Source organism: Patiria miniata, unplaced genomic scaffold, assembly GCF_015706575.1.
Source record: "Patiria miniata isolate m_02_andy unplaced genomic scaffold, ASM1570657v1 HiC_scaffold_5, whole genome shotgun sequence".
Classification (NCBI taxonomy): domain Eukaryota; kingdom Metazoa; phylum Echinodermata; class Asteroidea; order Valvatida; family Asterinidae; genus Patiria; species Patiria miniata.
The window spans coordinates 23537539-23553193 of NW_024037072.1; the positions used below are offsets into that span (position 1 = coordinate 23537539).

Here is a 15655-nt window from a genome sequence, read left to right on the forward strand (position 1 = left end):
CAGAGTATTTTCAGTTGGGTTTCTCGTTGTGGACACTTGATGAATTGAATTTATTAAATCTGCTGTTTTTCACCCGTTTGTGTATTAAATAAACAAGAAATAAGAAAAAAAGATGAGTGTTAGTTCGTGAAACCGAAAAAGCTGCGAAACTGTAATTTTTTGTTTTCACGAAGTAACACTCTTCAATGTATACAACACGAGGAAAGTGCAACTTCAGGTCAGCGCGCGCGCGCTCATACAACTTATTACAAGAAGAGTGTTACTTCGTGAAAACGTTTTTGCTCACGTATGAGCAGAGTGCGCGCCATGCATTGCAATGGTAAATGGAACTTGAGTGTTACTTCGTGAAAACGAAAATTGTCACTTTTGCGCAAAAGTTGCCATGGATACTTAGCGTAATTATTAAAGTAAAGCTCTTGAAGCTTTGAAACTTCGTGTAATGGTAGGCCTTGATGAATAATGTTTAAAAATCCAAAAAACTGAAAATCGAAAAAAATATGGTTTAACACGGTAGAGTGTTACTTCGTGGTGTCGGTGACGAATTAATAGAACTCCTTGAAATCAATCACCCAATTAACATAACACTATCAACAACTTACATCCAACAGGATTCCGTAGTGTAGTGGTTATCACGTGCGCCTAACACGCGCAAGGTCCCCGGTTCGAGCCCGGGCGGAATCATTTTTTTTCTTTTTTTTTCTTCTGAAACGCAAGGAAGTCGTGATCCCCAGACCCACACAATTAATAGAACTCCGTGAAATCAATCACCCAATTAACACAACACTTTCAACAACTTAAATCCAACAGGATTCCGTAGTGTAGTGGTTATCACGTGCGCCTAACACGCGCAAGGTCCCCGGTTCGAGCCCGGGCGGAATCATTGTTCTTCTTTTTTTTTTTCTGAAACGCAAGGAAATCGTGATCCCCAGACGCAAACAATTAATAGAACTCCGTGAAATCAATCACCCAATTAACACAACACTATCAACAACTTACATCCAACAGGATTCCGTAGTGTAGTGGTTATCACGTGCGCCTAACACGCGCAAGGTCCCCGGTTCGAGCCCGGGCGGAATCATTTTTTTTTCTTTTTTTTTTCTTCTGATCGCAAGGAAGTCGTGATCCTCAGACCCACACAATTAATAGAACGCCATGAAATCAATCACCCAATTAACACAACACTATCAACAACTTAAATCCAACAGGATTCCGTAGTGTAGTGGTTATCACGTGCGCCTAACACGCGCAAGGTCCCCGGTTCGAGCCCGGGCGGAATCATTTTTTTTTCTTTTTTTTTTCTTCTGAAACGCAAGGAAGTCGTGATCCCCGACGCACACACTTAATAGAACGCCGTGAAATCAATCACCCAATTAACACAACACTTTCAACAACTTAAATCCAATAGGATTCCGTAGTGTAGTGGTTATCACGTGCGCCTCACACGCGCAAGGTCTCCGGTTCGAGCTCGGGCGGAATCATTTCTTTGCCTTTTTTCTTCTCAAACGCAAGGAAATCGTGATCCCCAGACGCACACAATTAATAGAACGCCTGAAATCAATCACCCAATTAACGCAACACTATCAACAACTTAAATCCAATAGGAATCCGTAGTGTAGTGGTTATCACGTGCGCCTAACACGCGCAAGGTTCCCGGTTCGAGCCCGGGCGGAATCACTTTTTTTTCTTTCTTTATACTAAAACACAAGAAAATCATGATCCCAGACGCCCACACTTAATAGAACGCCGGAAATCAATCACGCAACACAAGACTATCAACCACCTAAATCCAACAGGATTCCTAAGTGTAGTGGTTATCACGTGCGCCTCACACGTGCAAGGTCTCGGTCCCCGGTTCGAGCCCGGGCGGAATCATTTTTTTTTCTTCTTTTTTTCTGCACAAACGCAAGGAAATCGTGATCCCCAGACGCATACAATTAATAGAACTCCGTGAAATCAATCACCCAATTAACACAACACTATCAACAACTTACATCCAACAGGATTCCGTAGTGTAGTGGTTATCACGTGCGCCTAACACGCGCAAGGTCCCCGGTTCGAGCCCGGGCGGAATCATTTTTTTTTTCTTTTTTTTTTCTTCTGAAACGCAAGGAAGTCGTGATCCCCGACGCACACACTTAATAGAACGCCGTGAAATCAATCACCCAATTAACACAACACTTTCAACAACTTAAATCCAATAGGATTCCGTAGTGTAGTGGTTATCACGTGCGCCTCACACGCGCAAGGTCTCCGGTTCGAGCTCGGGCGGAATCATTTCTTTGCCTTTTTTCTTCTCAAACGCAAGGAAATCGTGATCCCCAGACGCACACAATTAATAGAACGCCTGAAATCAATCACCCAATTAACGCAACACTATCAACAACTTAAATCCAATAGGAATCCGTAGTGTAGTGGTTATCACGTGCGCCTAACACGCGCAAGGTTCCCGGTTCGAGCCCGGGCGGAATCACTTTTTTTTCTTTCTTTATACTAAAACACAAGAAAATCATGATCCCAGACGCCCACACTTAATAGAACGCCGGAAATCAATCACGCAACACAAGACTATCAACCACCTAAATCCAACAGGATTCCTAAGTGTAGTGGTTATCACGTGCGCCTCACACGTGCAAGGTCTCGGTCCCCGGTTCGAGCCCGGGCGGAATCATTTTTTTTTCTTCTTTTTTTTCTGCACAAACGCAAGGAAATCGTGATCCCCAGACGCATACAATTAATAGAACTCCGTGAAATCAATCAGCCAATTAACACAACACTATAAACAACTTAAATCCAATAGGATTCCGTAGTGTAGTGGTTATCACGTGCGCCTCACACGCGCAAGGTGCCCGGGCGGAATCATTGTTTTTCTTTTTTTCTCTTCTGAAACGCAAGGAAATCGTGATCCCCAGACCCACACAATTAATAGAACGCCGTGAAATCAATCACCCAATTAACATAACTCTATCAACAACTTAAATCCGATAGGATCCCGTAGTGTAGTGGTAGCACGTGCGCCTAACACGCGCAAGGTCCCCGGTTCGAGCCCGGGCGGAATCACTTTTTTCCTTTCTCTCTACTAAAACACAAGAAAATCATGATCCCAGAGTACCAGATGCACACACTTAATAGAACGCTGGAAATCAATCACGCAACACAAGACTATCTTGAAGCACCTAAATCCAACAGGATTCCGAAGTGTAGTGGTTATCACGTGCGCCTTACACGCGCAAGTTCCCCGGTTCGAGCCTGGGCGGAATTTTTTTTTTCTTTTCTTTTTTTTCTCCTGAAACGCAAAGATATCGTGATCGCTAGACGCACACAATTAATATACCCAATGCAATCAATCACCCAATAAACACAACACTATCACCAACTTAAATCCAACAGGATTCCGTAGTACAGTGGTTATCACGTGCGCCTAACACGCGCAAGGTCCCCGGTTCGAGCCCGGGCGGGATCACTTTTTTTCTTTCTTTCTACTAAAACACAAGAAAATCATGATCCCAGACGCACACACTTAATAGAACGCCGGAAATCAATCCCGCAACACAAGACTATCAACCATCTAAATCAAACAGGATTCCGTATAGTGTAGTGGTTATCACGTGCGCCTAACACGCGCCGGTTCGAGCCCGGGCGGAATCACTTTTTTTTCTTTATTTCTACTGTATGGAGGGCTGGTGCTTGAATTTCTTTTGTTGCGATTCCGATTGCTCTTGTCTTGAACAGAGTTGACATTATATGCCAAGTCGGTGCTGAACATTGGACCGAACTGACTTCATTCAGATTCAGTCTCCAATCGTGATCATACAAATTCCTGTAATTGTTTTTCAATCATTGGATGAATAAATCAATCTTAATATCAATCTTAATCGGGATATTTTCCTTTTACCTTATCCACCTTTGCATGCTGCCTTTTCCTCGCCAGTCCTTTGCCAATCAAAGCAAAGCCCAACAAATTCACGCCTGAATGAGCAGCGCATGCAGTACAGTAGAATGCCGTGAAATTTGTCACGCGTGACAAGACTATGGGCTTTATGCACGAGCCGGCCATATTAAATTGAAAGCGAGGTAAAATCTTCATTTTTGAACTTTGCGAAGAAGAGAAATGAAATCAATGACATCAAGTACATTACAAATTAAAACCAGTCTGCTCTGATGAATAATTTAAAATTTGTGATTAAACATACCCTAATGTTTTAAGCCACATTGAAAAAAAATGAAAGTAAGGCTAGAATGCATAAATAGTCAGGCACCATCCCATTTAACACTTCACGATTCATAAAATACATTCAGGGAACACGACCAAAATGACTTGCTCGTGAATAAGGCCCAGGAACAACTACACAATCCATCGGGATTCCGTAGTGTCGTGGTTATCACGTGGTTATCACGTGCGCCTCACACGCGCAAGGTCCCCGGTTCGAGCCCGGGCGGATTCATTTTTTTCCTTTTTTCTTCTTCTGAAACGCAAGGAAATCATGATCCCTAGACGCACACATCTAATGCAATTTGCAATATTTCTAAGTTAGAAGTTTCAAACTAAAATTTCGAACTAGGTCGGGTGTTTAATTTGAAACTTAAGCACTCAGACCGTCCAACAAACTCAATGGGAATGTGGCAGTATAGGATAGGAAATCACAACTGTTTGTGTGCGCATCTGAAATTCGACAAAAATGTAGGGCCTACATGAAGTGCAATGTATGTTTTAAAAATACAAAGGTTTTGCACTTTTCAACACATCACGATAGGTCAATTAATTGGACACTTTCACTTTGCGTACTACAGCATATAGAGATATATGCAGCCATATGGCGCAGCAGCCAGTGCATCTGGTTGGCCCAATTGCAAATAGGCATCCTAAAATAGCTGATAACACTGATAACCATAAACTGCTGACTCTGAAATGAAAGGTAAACAGAGTTTGGGGAAAAGTATTTACTAGACCCAGATCCAATACAGACATTCTAAGCAGGCACAACAATACTGATAATGTAGACTATCGTCCCAAGCTAACTTCTAAACACTAGACTAGGTCCGAGTCTTGTCTCAGTAATAACAACACCGAGTATTCTTCGTTAATACTCGGCATTCAGTGCTCACTGGTCAAACAGCATTATTTTGACAAATCTCGAAGCAGGCCGTCTCAAACAATGATACATTATTTTGGACTAACAATCATTGCAACAACACGCCACACAGTATAGTAACATTGAGTCAACAGCTGAAAAGTACGTTTAGAATATCAATATGCAGCAGCTTACTGCGAAAAACCTTATTATTTGCATTCCATTGCCTTTTCGAAATGCATAGGCCTATGATGCACTTCCGATGCGTTGACCGGGAAGACATCTGACGAGCAGCTTAGACATACACGGAACACTGTTTTGACATCTATCGTGTTTTGCTGAATAAGATTCCAAATAATTTATTGTCATGCTGAACATAAACGACTGGTTTAAGATTGAGCAAATCCATTATCGTGGCAGTGATTGATATCATTACAATGGGCGAATTTTTCTTCGGAGTCGGTGGTTCCAATAGCAGATGACTTTGATAGTACCCCGCCTAATTCTAGGATTAGTAGCGGCATAGATGAACGGGTTGATCGCCGAGTTGACCCACACAGTGTAGTACACACCATTCCACAACAGCCAGCTAACATCTATCACTTTCGTTACCAACAGGAACTGCAAGACGTAATAGGGGGACCAACATATGAAAAACACGCCCACGATAAGGGCCAGCGTGATAGCGGCCTTCCGGTGAGTTTTGTAGGACCTTTTGGTGTCTTGTGATCGGTGAGTACTGTTGACGTGTGAATCTTTTTTAGCACCGGGCTCTGCCGGTGGGTGGATTGTGTCTAGCTGCATTGGAGAAACTTCCGTGCGAACCAAGCTTTTGGAGCGCTTCAGGATGTTGGCGTACACCTTGAAATTCAAGTAAGCTAAGATGATTGCCGGTGCAAAGAACCCTACAACTATTTGAGCAATGTTAAAGGAAATAATGTGCAGCACGCTGAAATCGCAGGTTACTGAGTAGTTAATCATACCAAAGTCTGTCGTTGTGGGCCATAGTTCATTGCCCAAAACTGGGAAAGCATTGACTAGCAACGCGAGCGTCCAGGTGACTGTGATGAGGCCGCAAGCAAGTCTCCTGCTGTTGTACTTTCGATACTCCAGGAATTTGGTCACCATGAAATAACGATCAAGACTGATGAGTGTCACTGCGAAGGCGCCCTGCATGCACGCCGAATAATCCACGACAGTCCAGAAGGTGCACACGCCTCGCTGAAAGGGCCAGTTGCCGGTATACCGCCAAATATTTTTAATTGTCAGAGAATTGATCCCAACACATAAGTCTGCGCTGGCAAGGTTCAGAATGTACATATTGGCTACGTTAGACCTCAGCTGCTTGTCTTTGAGAATCACTACAAAGATAAGAATGTTACCAAACACCGCTAAAATGCACATGAGCCATACAATGGTAGATATGACAATCTCGATGAGTAAAGGGTGCGAGAATGCGCCAAGGAGGCTGTAGTCTGAAGAAGACGTCACATTGTCCACTACGAAGCTTGGCACGGTGGTTGCCATCTTTCAAAGAGGATTTGACTTTAGATTAATGGAACTCGAATGCACCCGCAGTCTGAAACGGAAATAAAAACCATTTATTCATCTTACACCATATGGAATGACAGTAGACTGTTGAGTTCCAATGATCATGCCAACCCAAGAATCTCCCACGATACTATTGCGAGATTCCATCCCTTCGCCGCTGAACAAATTATAACGAAGTGAAATTGTTGATATCACAGGCAATGTAACGAAACAATGACAACAAGGGTCCAAAGGTCCATGGAAAAGTAACAAGAGTACTTGCGATTACGCTTGAATTACCAGTTAAGTAACTCGCAATTATCACGTGATTGATGAAACTGTCGAAGACACACGAGGAAAAGAATGTAAGCAAACAACGCTAAGGAGCTGCGCATTGTTAACGATTGTGGAATTATCGATGGGTGGAGCGTACTTGCCCGGAGAGAGTTTGTGTCTCCATGTAATGCAGTCCCATTATTAGTATTGGTAGAACTTTGACATTTCGGAGAGCATGTGCGCAGAAACAAAGTGCTTTCATTCTTTCCATCCTTTTTTTCTAAAGTAAATTTATGCAGTACGCCTATACGCGAGTGGTTTTGCTCATCTGTAACAAAATAATTCGTTTATATCGACTGATGAATGCTTGTGGATGATTCATTAATTAACTTGTCTACAAAACATTCGACTGAAGCTGCCTTTATTTGATCAAGTTTAATGATACCAAAATAATTTCGAGTAGGCATATTTCGCTACAACGCGACATTTTCGTTCATATAATCTGTCACGCATGGTATGACTATTATTTCAACTACTATAACATTCAACAGGATTCCTCAGTATAGTAGTTATTATTATTATTATTATTCTGGTTTATTAATCATTGTGTTTGTAGCCAGAGGCTAAATTGTCACAATGCGTACAAATTAAAACACAAAATCAGAAATACAAACTTACCAAAACATTTACCATCATACTTACAAATATCAGAATACAGTACATTTAAAAAAAAAATGAGTTAAGATTTGCACATCGGAATATAAGAAAGGCGCACTCTACCAGAATGGTACATGAAAAAAGGTGGTTTTTTTTCCTAAGAATGTATTACATGAATAAAATAGGATTTTGTATTATTGTATGTTTTTTTTTATTATCAAGTTCTAGTATGAATGGGAGTTAAGACTTTGAACTGTTGTTCAAAAGGTCAACAAAATATGGGATGGGGCTATTCTGGTATCGTTTAGTCTTGCACATCATTTTGGATAAGTTGTAACTGTTTCTAAGCTGATATTGCACATGACTACTTCTCGGCTGAGGTAACCAGTCCTGAAATAAGCTACAGTTTTTCAGTCTGTTAGCAAAGTCAAGACAGAGATCCATTCTACGATTTTGAAGAGAAACTAAATTGCATTTCATTAGGGCATGCTCATAATCAACATAATCAAATCCCAGTATAATTTTGAGGGCACGTTTTTGGATGCTCTTTAGTTAACCCTGCATTCCAAACCTGTGTAGCATATTCAGTGAGTGGACGAATGTAGCCTTTGTATATTGTTAATAAGTCTGAAAGTGCATGATAAGTTAAATTTCTTCAACAATTTGAGCATAAACATTTTGCTGTTAGCCTTATGAAAGATGTGATCGATATGCTTGTCCCATTTGAGGTCTGAACTAACCAAAACGCCAAAAAAAAAATCACAATCTACTTTCTGAAGGTCAGTATCCGAAATCTGAATGGCGTGTGCCAAAAGTACCAACACATAAATGGGGGAGAGGTATCTGTAAATTTGGTTAAAACTTTGGCGAAGGGTTGTCAATAACGTGGGGACTTGAACAACTTCGAAGAAATCCCCCAAAATAAGAGATTATGGGTGTTTGTAATACGTGCAGGTCAATGTCTAAAGTAAATCTGGGGGTTTTTCTGAACGTGTTCATGTCCCCCACATGAGGCAAGCTGTTTGCCTTTTATTAGCCCAATTTACGGACACGTCTTTTCCTCCCTCTTTTTTTTTTGAGGGGGAAGGGGGCTAAATATCACGATGTTATCATTGATAACTTGATTTTCTACATACAGTTTTTAAGTAACTTTGTGAATTTGAAACTCATGAATACTAAGGTTTGGCAAGACTACTTGATATTTGAGGAAAAGGTAAATGCGTGCAACATTAGGGTATAATGGTAGCCAGTTTGGATCTTTCATATGTCCTCATAATTATTCAGTCACTTATTTGCTTTGGAAAATGTTTTGTAATTAAGGATAATATTTAAGTAGAATCCCAAAAATATACTTTTCATATTTTTTTTTAATGCACCAAAATATGTGAATAAATATATTACACTGCGGCCATTTACGATTTATGCAAAGTAGGTACCCTTCAAAAAGTCAGGTGTCACCCATTCTAAATATCTTCTCTAGGGCTATAAGAATCTATCTGCCAAGTTTGGTGCTTTGGACCATTCGGTCACTCGCGATCTTGTCAAACCCATTCAGTATAAGTGAGTCCCGTCTCTCTCTGTCTGTCTCTCCGTCTGTCTGTCTGTCCGGCTGTGTATTTTGTGATTGTGTGATCACCGTGGGAGTTGAAATGTCTCACACTGATAGTTCATGTACGGGAGGGGACAGGCGACATTTGTGTTCCTAATTGACCGTCCACTAATTCACTTTATTATACCACAGCATAATAGATATGCACCCGCATCAGGTAGGCTCAATGTGTAAGCTTCCTAAAATAGCTCCCATCATGATCACATCACTTGAAAACGATAATAAACTAATAAGTGCTGACTAACGATAATAAGCCATAAAGTATTCACTGTGTGCAATGAAATGAGGCAAAGGCCAAGTTCGGGCAAGGACCATTAGTCGACTAAAGTTGATTTGTGACGTACCTTACGCCTGCGCGCTGATAGCAACGTGCGAAAGTCTCTAGTCAAACGCTGGTCAAAATGTCATCGCAAAACTTCTGGATCCTGGCTCTCTGCTAGCGTTATGAATGCGCGCGGCTATTGGTTACCAGCGAAGCAACCAACCCCAGTAGGCTGGTTCCAAAGTAGTCGACTAGCGTAGTCAACCACCGTCGACTAGACAGAGTTCGGGCAAACGTTAGTTAACCATTGGTCAACTATAGTCCTTGCGCGAACTTGGCCAACGTTTGAGAAAATGTAACAGACCCAAATCTAATACAGGCATTCTAAGCAGCCACAACAATACTCGGATAATGCAGACTGTCGTCCCAAGCTAACTAAAACAGCATACTCTGTCAGAGTCGGGGTCTACCCGAGTGTTCCCTAATACCTATGTTCCCCAATACCGATGTTCCCCAAAAACCTTAGGATAAGGGTTAGGGTTGGGGAACATCAGTATTGGGGAACATAGGCATTGGGGAACATTATGTATGCACCTGTCTGAGTCTTGCCATATTAATACAATGACAGCAGAGAGCATTCTTTCATACTTTAGCATTCAGTACTCTGCAGGGAGTCACTAGGAACATTGTTTACTTGGAAATCTTTGAATCAGGCTGTTTCAAACAGCACAACATCTCCAGGAATATTTCAATGTTACATTCTTTTGGACTGACATTCATTGCAAAAAAACCATTCACACTACAATTGAGTCAATTCAACAGCAGATGAAACAATGTTCAGAATATCGATGCAGCAGCTGCCCATTTGAAACTTTTTAATTATTATTCCATTGCCTTTTTTCAGATTGTTTATAATTCACTTCCCGTGCGTACAGACCGGACTTTATTCTAGTCGGGAAAGTAAGAGTGAATGGTCGCCAAAGACCCGTTTTGACGAACAACTTAGACCTACATGTGAATACGATTATGAAAGATTATTATTGTAAGTTTGGTGAACACGGTTCGTTGCAAGTCATTTGGAATCATTGCAACGGGCGAATTTTCCTTCGGAGCCGGTGGTTCCAAAAGCAGATTATTTTGATAATACCCCGCCTGATCCTGGGACTAGTGGCAGCATAGATGAACGGATTGATCGCTGAGTTGACCCACAAAGAGTAGTTGGCACCATTGCCTAACAGCCAGCTAAAATAAACCCCCTTAGCGATAAACATGAACTGCAAGACGTAATAGGGGATCCCACATATGGAAAACACGCCCACGATAAGGGCCAGCGTGATAGCGGCCTTCCGGTGAGTTTTGTAGGACCTTTTGGTGTCTTGTGATCGGTGAGTACTGTTGACGTGTGAATCTTTTTTAGCACCGGGCTCTGCCGGTGGGTGGATAGTGTCTAGCTGCATTGGAGAAACTTCCGTGCGAACCAAGCCTTTGGAGCGCTTCAGGATGTTGGCGTACACCTTGAAATTCAAGTAAGCTAAGATGATTGCCGGTGCTAAGAACCCTATAACTATTTGAGCAATGTTATAGGAAAGAATACGCAGCACGCCGAAGTCGCAGTTGACAGAGTAGTTAATACCAACGTCTCCAGCATTGGGCCACAGTTCATTGCCCAAAACTGGGAAAGCATTAAATAGCAACGCGAGCGTCCAGGTACCTGTTATTAGGCCGCAAGCAAGTTTCCTGCTGTTGTACTTTCGATAATTCAGGAATTTGGTCACCATGAAATAACGATCAAGACTGATGAGTGTCACTGCGAAGACGCCCTGCATGCACGCCGAATAATCCACGACAGTCCAGAAGGTGCACACGGCTCGCTGAAAGGGCCAGTTGCCGGTATACCGCCAAATATTTTTAATTGTCAACGAAATGATCCCAACACACAAGTCGGCGCTGGCAAGGTTTAATATGTACATATTGGCTACATTGGACCTCAGCTGCTTGTCTTTTAGAATCACTACGAAGATCAGAATGTTACCAAACACCGCTAAAAAGCACATCAGCCATACAATGGTAGATATGATAATCTCGATGGGTAAAGGGTGCGAGAATGCGCCAAGGAGGCTGTAGTCTGAAGAAGACGACGTCACATTGTCCACTACGAAGCTTGGAACGGTGGTTGCCATCTTTCAAAGAGGATTCCAATTTAAAAGCTCGATTAATGGAACTTGAATGCACCCGTAGTCTTAAAGGGAAATAAAAACCATTTACAATCTTACACCATATTGAATGACGGAAGACTGTTGAGTTCCAATGATCATGCCAACCCAAGAATCTCCCACGATACTATTGCGAGATTTCTTCCCTTCACTGCTGAACGAATTGTCCAATTATCATCGAAGTGACATTTGGATGTCGAAGGCGTTGTAACGAAACAACCACAACGAGGGTCCAAAGGTCTATGTAAAAGCACCAAAGTCATTCGATTATGCTTGAATTAACCGTCATTAAAGCAACTCACAATTATCACGTGATTGATGAAACTGTCGAAGACACATGAGAAAAGAATGTAGGCAAACAACGCTAAGGAGTTGCGCATTGTCAACCATTGTGGAATTATCGATGGGTGGAGCGTACTTGCCCGGAGAGAGTTTGTGTCTCCATGTCATGCAGTCCCATTATTAGTATTGGAAGAACTCAGATGAAATTACCGAGAGCATACATGCGCGCACATCTGTAACAAAATAATTCGTTGACATTGTGACGTCACACCCTTCGGGTGGAGCACATGGTGGAGCCATAGACATATAATAAAACCCCGAAACTGGAATCACTCAGCCGGCTATATTTATTGTGTAAAGTTGCCCGATCGAGGCTGTGCATGCTGATGGCGGAAGAGTGCATGCAAAGAGCGAATAGAGACGAGTCCGTTGGGATGGAATAGATATACGTCCCGGCCGCGAATTATTTTTTCCCAAAACGAGATCCAACAATATCAAAAGGGGGCGCTCTATCTATGCGTTATGCATATTGTTGATGCCCAGGGCTTTATAGAATAAGTTATATATAACTAGGAATAATGGTGTTTAAATCACCGACGATTGGCAGCTGATTCGTTGACTGGTTGGAAGTGGTCCTGATCTGACTTCTGTTAAGGAGAATGGACGAGGTTATATTCGTGCTTAGAATAGATGAGACGAGGCCGAGTCCATTCTTGCACGAATGTACAGTTCCGTGTCTATTCTCCGACTCTACCTACTTCTTAAAACAACATTCATAAATACCTAAGACAGTTTATGCATTCCTATTGGTCGAGAGCCCGTCACGTGGCCGGTCTTAAACGGATGATAAAGACATGGCTGGCTGGTCTTAAACACTTTTCCAGTGTCACATGAAATTTGGACTCCCGTGAAATCCGGTGCCTTTTAACGTTTCATTGGTTGAACGTTCACATTCCTCACGTATGGCATGCGCAATAGACCGCTTGCAGATGCGTTCGATAATCGACGCGCGAAGGCGCGCGACGCCATGTTGTGGGACAAGCGCATATCTATCCATGCACATTTTGTCCCACAACATGGCGTCGCGCACCTTCGCGCGTCAATTATCGAACGCGTCTGCAAGCAGTCTGTTACTACAAGTGAATCAGTATTTCATGATCCGAAATTCTCACTGCACCAGCCCAGCTGCGTTTTGCGCGACATCGCGCAGTACGCGCGACCATGGAGGTGGAATGCGCGACGCTTCGCCTCGGGTAATTATCACCCATCCAGACTCACACCGGTTTTAAACAGAGTGTTTTAATACCTCCGGAACACACATTTAGTCCCTTAATAATATGCAAATAAGATCCCCGGTTTACCGGTATACCACAGTCTCCACATTCGTGAATAAGTGTAGATTCGCACAAGCTATTCATGGACCTTACTTTCTATAATCTACACTTTTAACAACAGTGTGACGTCACAGAAATAGGTTAATCGTGTACTCCGAGTTCGAATCCCAGTGAGCGTTTTTCACTTCTTCTCATTTTACCGTTTTTAATAACTAACAGCGTGGAAGGAACATTTCTCACACGTAAAGCGTATCTTGGGTTGGGGTTGTGGAGAAACAAGGCATTAGATATGCGTGTAATGGACTTATCAGAAGATAGGAAACTGATGTCGTTTGGGAAAAAAACAATTCGCGTCCCGGCCGGAGAGCTGGTTGTTTTATGCAGTGCTCCATGATGCGTGACCCTGGAATGTAACCCAAGGTATCATTGAAAAGCACTAAGCTTCAGCTTTAAGATGATACCATACTTTTTTGTTGGTAAACATACAGTCTGGCCATAATAACCCTTTAAAGTAGGATATGACCTTTTTTGAAACACCCCATGTAGTTGCGCGCATTTGCATTTTCCCAGATATCATCATGTAGTCTTGCCAACCCTCAGAGAAAAATGCCCCAAATGTTGGTACCCATGCCATGTATGTTTTTAATGAACCGCTTTCGCTTCTTGCCTCACTGCCCATGCAGCTATAATATAGTATAGTTTATCATGAATTCAGTGGAGAAAAAAAGCCAAACTATTTACAAAACAGCCGCTGACATTATTATCATCCTTGTGCATGAAGGTTTTCCCAACAACTCCAAACTCCAAAAGGGTTCCGAAGTGTAGTGGTTATCACGTGCGCCTCAAACGCGCAAGGTTCTCCTTTCGCCCCTGGCGAAATTTTTTTTTTCTAAAACGCAAGGAAATTTAATTCCCCGGACGTTTGTTTGATGCTCTGAGTCTGTGTCCATTTGAAATTCAACAAATATGGTGGTTCAAGTATGCTTATAAAACTATAGGTTTTGCACTTTCAAACAAGTACAGTTGTCCAAAATTCATCTTATTACAGCTGAAATGGAGCACAGCTATCGTCACCGACACCACGAAGTATTAATCCACGTGTTAAAGCATATTTTCTTCGATTTTCAGTTTTGTACATTTTTAAACATTATTCATCAAGGCCTACCATCACACGAAGTTTCAAAGCTTCAAGAGCTTTACTTTAATAATTACGCTAATTATCCGTGGCAACTTTTGCGCAAAAGCGACAATTTTCGTTTTCACGAAGTAACACTCAAGTTCCCGGCATTTACCTTTGCAATGCATGGCTCGCACTCTGCTCAAAATGTGAGCAAAACCGTTTTCACGAAGTAACACTCTCCTTGTGTGAGCGCGCGCGCTGACCTGGAGTTGTACTTTCCTCGTGTTGTATACATTGAAGAGTGTTACTTCGCGAAAACGAAAAATTACAGTTTCGCAGCTTTTTCGGTTTCACGAACTAACACTCACCTTTTTTTCTCTTATTTCTTGTTGATTTAATACACAAACGGGTGAAAAACAGCAGATTTTATAAATTTAATTCATCAAGTGTCCACAACGAGAAACCCAACTGAAGGCGTTCAACTTTAGATGCCGTTTTCTCCGATTGCTAGTTTTTACTAGTATGGGGATGGGTGTTACTTCGTGGTGTTGCTGTACTAGACTTTGTTGGGGGCACCTGGGGGTGCTCCAATTTTTCAAAGGGGGCACTGCAATTCAAAACTTCAAATGAAAGGGGGGCACGGGGGCCGTAGTTGTGCCACTGAGTCTGCCTATGTATATTAGATAGGAGCATGATTACTGTCAAATTATTAAGCACAACACGTAATTCCAATATAGAAAGCCCTATGAAAGCTCGTTTGGTGTATGTATGTGTGTGTACGTGTTTGGCGTGGCACATAACACATGCTGTAAAACGTTTCAAAGTAATTAAGCCCAGTTTCGCAACTGCTGCTCCATTTGGTTTGAATGGAAAAACACAATCCCAGATCATCCTAACATTTCAAAAGGTGCATTTTACATGTTGGACATTCCAACAATAAAAACTGTATGGTTAAGCTTGTGTCGCAGTTTGTCTATGGTCTTGTGTTGTCGGGAGTGATCATGATAGGGAGAAATGCAATTCGATCCTACTTGAAAAAAAAGCAAACAGTTTTATAAACGTTGATGACATTCATCGATAGTGACTGTGTTCGGTACAATATTTGCAGGGAGCAAGGTCCTCATTTTCCTGAAGGAGGAACTCAATTGGTTGTGAATATAGTTTCAGGGGAGAAAAAACTCATCTATTTGTTATGATTGGGGGATAAACTGGGTCCAAGAATTCCAGAGGTTGGAGGTTGGAAACCAATCCGATAAATTCACGCATGAATAAACACTGCAGGCAGTAGACCATCGCAAAATCA

At 42.0% G+C, this 15655-nt stretch overlaps 2 protein-coding genes and 12 non-coding genes across 14 annotated transcripts; 12 read left to right on the top strand and 2 right to left on the bottom strand.

Moving 5' to 3' along the window:
* The first annotated feature begins 608 nt into the window (after positions 1–608).
* Trnav-aac lies at positions 609–681 on the top strand. The gene has a single exon. It is a non-coding gene; the product is annotated as a tRNA-Val (tRNA).
* Positions 682–807: 126 nt separating this feature from the next.
* On the top strand, positions 808–880 carry Trnav-aac. Its single transcript has one exon. It is a non-coding gene; the product is annotated as a tRNA-Val (tRNA).
* Positions 881–1005: 125 nt separating this feature from the next.
* Trnav-aac lies at positions 1006–1078 on the top strand. Its single transcript has one exon. It is a non-coding gene; the product is annotated as a tRNA-Val (tRNA).
* Positions 1079–1205: 127 nt separating this feature from the next.
* Positions 1206–1278, top strand: Trnav-aac. Its single transcript has one exon. It is a non-coding gene; the product is annotated as a tRNA-Val (tRNA).
* Positions 1279–1405: 127 nt separating this feature from the next.
* On the top strand, positions 1406–1478 carry Trnav-cac. The gene has a single exon. It is a non-coding gene; the product is annotated as a tRNA-Val (tRNA).
* A 123-nt stretch (positions 1479–1601) lies between these two features.
* On the top strand, positions 1602–1674 carry Trnav-aac. The gene has a single exon. It is a non-coding gene; the product is annotated as a tRNA-Val (tRNA).
* Positions 1675–2000: 326 nt separating this feature from the next.
* Trnav-aac lies at positions 2001–2073 on the top strand. Its single transcript has one exon. It is a non-coding gene; the product is annotated as a tRNA-Val (tRNA).
* Positions 2074–2201: 128 nt separating this feature from the next.
* Trnav-cac lies at positions 2202–2274 on the top strand. Its single transcript has one exon. It is a non-coding gene; the product is annotated as a tRNA-Val (tRNA).
* Positions 2275–2397: 123 nt separating this feature from the next.
* On the top strand, positions 2398–2470 carry Trnav-aac. The gene has a single exon. It is a non-coding gene; the product is annotated as a tRNA-Val (tRNA).
* A 515-nt stretch (positions 2471–2985) lies between these two features.
* On the top strand, positions 2986–3057 carry Trnav-aac. The gene has a single exon. It is a non-coding gene; the product is annotated as a tRNA-Val (tRNA).
* A 330-nt stretch (positions 3058–3387) lies between these two features.
* On the top strand, positions 3388–3460 carry Trnav-aac. Its single transcript has one exon. It is a non-coding gene; the product is annotated as a tRNA-Val (tRNA).
* An 898-nt stretch (positions 3461–4358) lies between these two features.
* Trnav-cac lies at positions 4359–4442 on the top strand. Its single transcript has one exon. It is a non-coding gene; the product is annotated as a tRNA-Val (tRNA).
* A 1016-nt stretch (positions 4443–5458) lies between these two features.
* On the bottom strand, positions 5459–7428 carry LOC119741297 (histamine H3 receptor-like). Its single transcript, XM_038217048.1, has one exon. The coding sequence runs from the start codon at positions 6594–6596 to the stop codon at positions 5502–5504; it is 1095 nt and encodes a 364-aa protein (XP_038072976.1). The 5' UTR covers positions 6597–7428; the 3' UTR covers positions 5459–5501.
* A 3057-nt stretch (positions 7429–10485) lies between these two features.
* LOC119741298 (octopamine receptor-like) lies at positions 10486–11580 on the bottom strand. The gene has a single exon (XM_038217049.1). The coding sequence runs from the start codon at positions 11455–11457 to the stop codon at positions 10486–10488; it is 972 nt and encodes a 323-aa protein (XP_038072977.1). The 5' UTR covers positions 11458–11580.
* Between the last annotated feature and the right edge of the window lie 4075 nt (positions 11581–15655).

What these genes read in the sequence shown, in the direction of transcription:
- LOC119741297 (XM_038217048.1), bottom strand. Translation starts at nt 6,596, where the DNA reads ATGGCAACCACCGTGCCAAGCTTCGTAGTGGACAATGTGACGTCTTCT.
- LOC119741298 (XM_038217049.1), bottom strand. Translation starts at nt 11,457, where the DNA reads ATGTGCTTTTTAGCGGTGTTTGGTAACATTCTGATCTTCGTAGTGATT.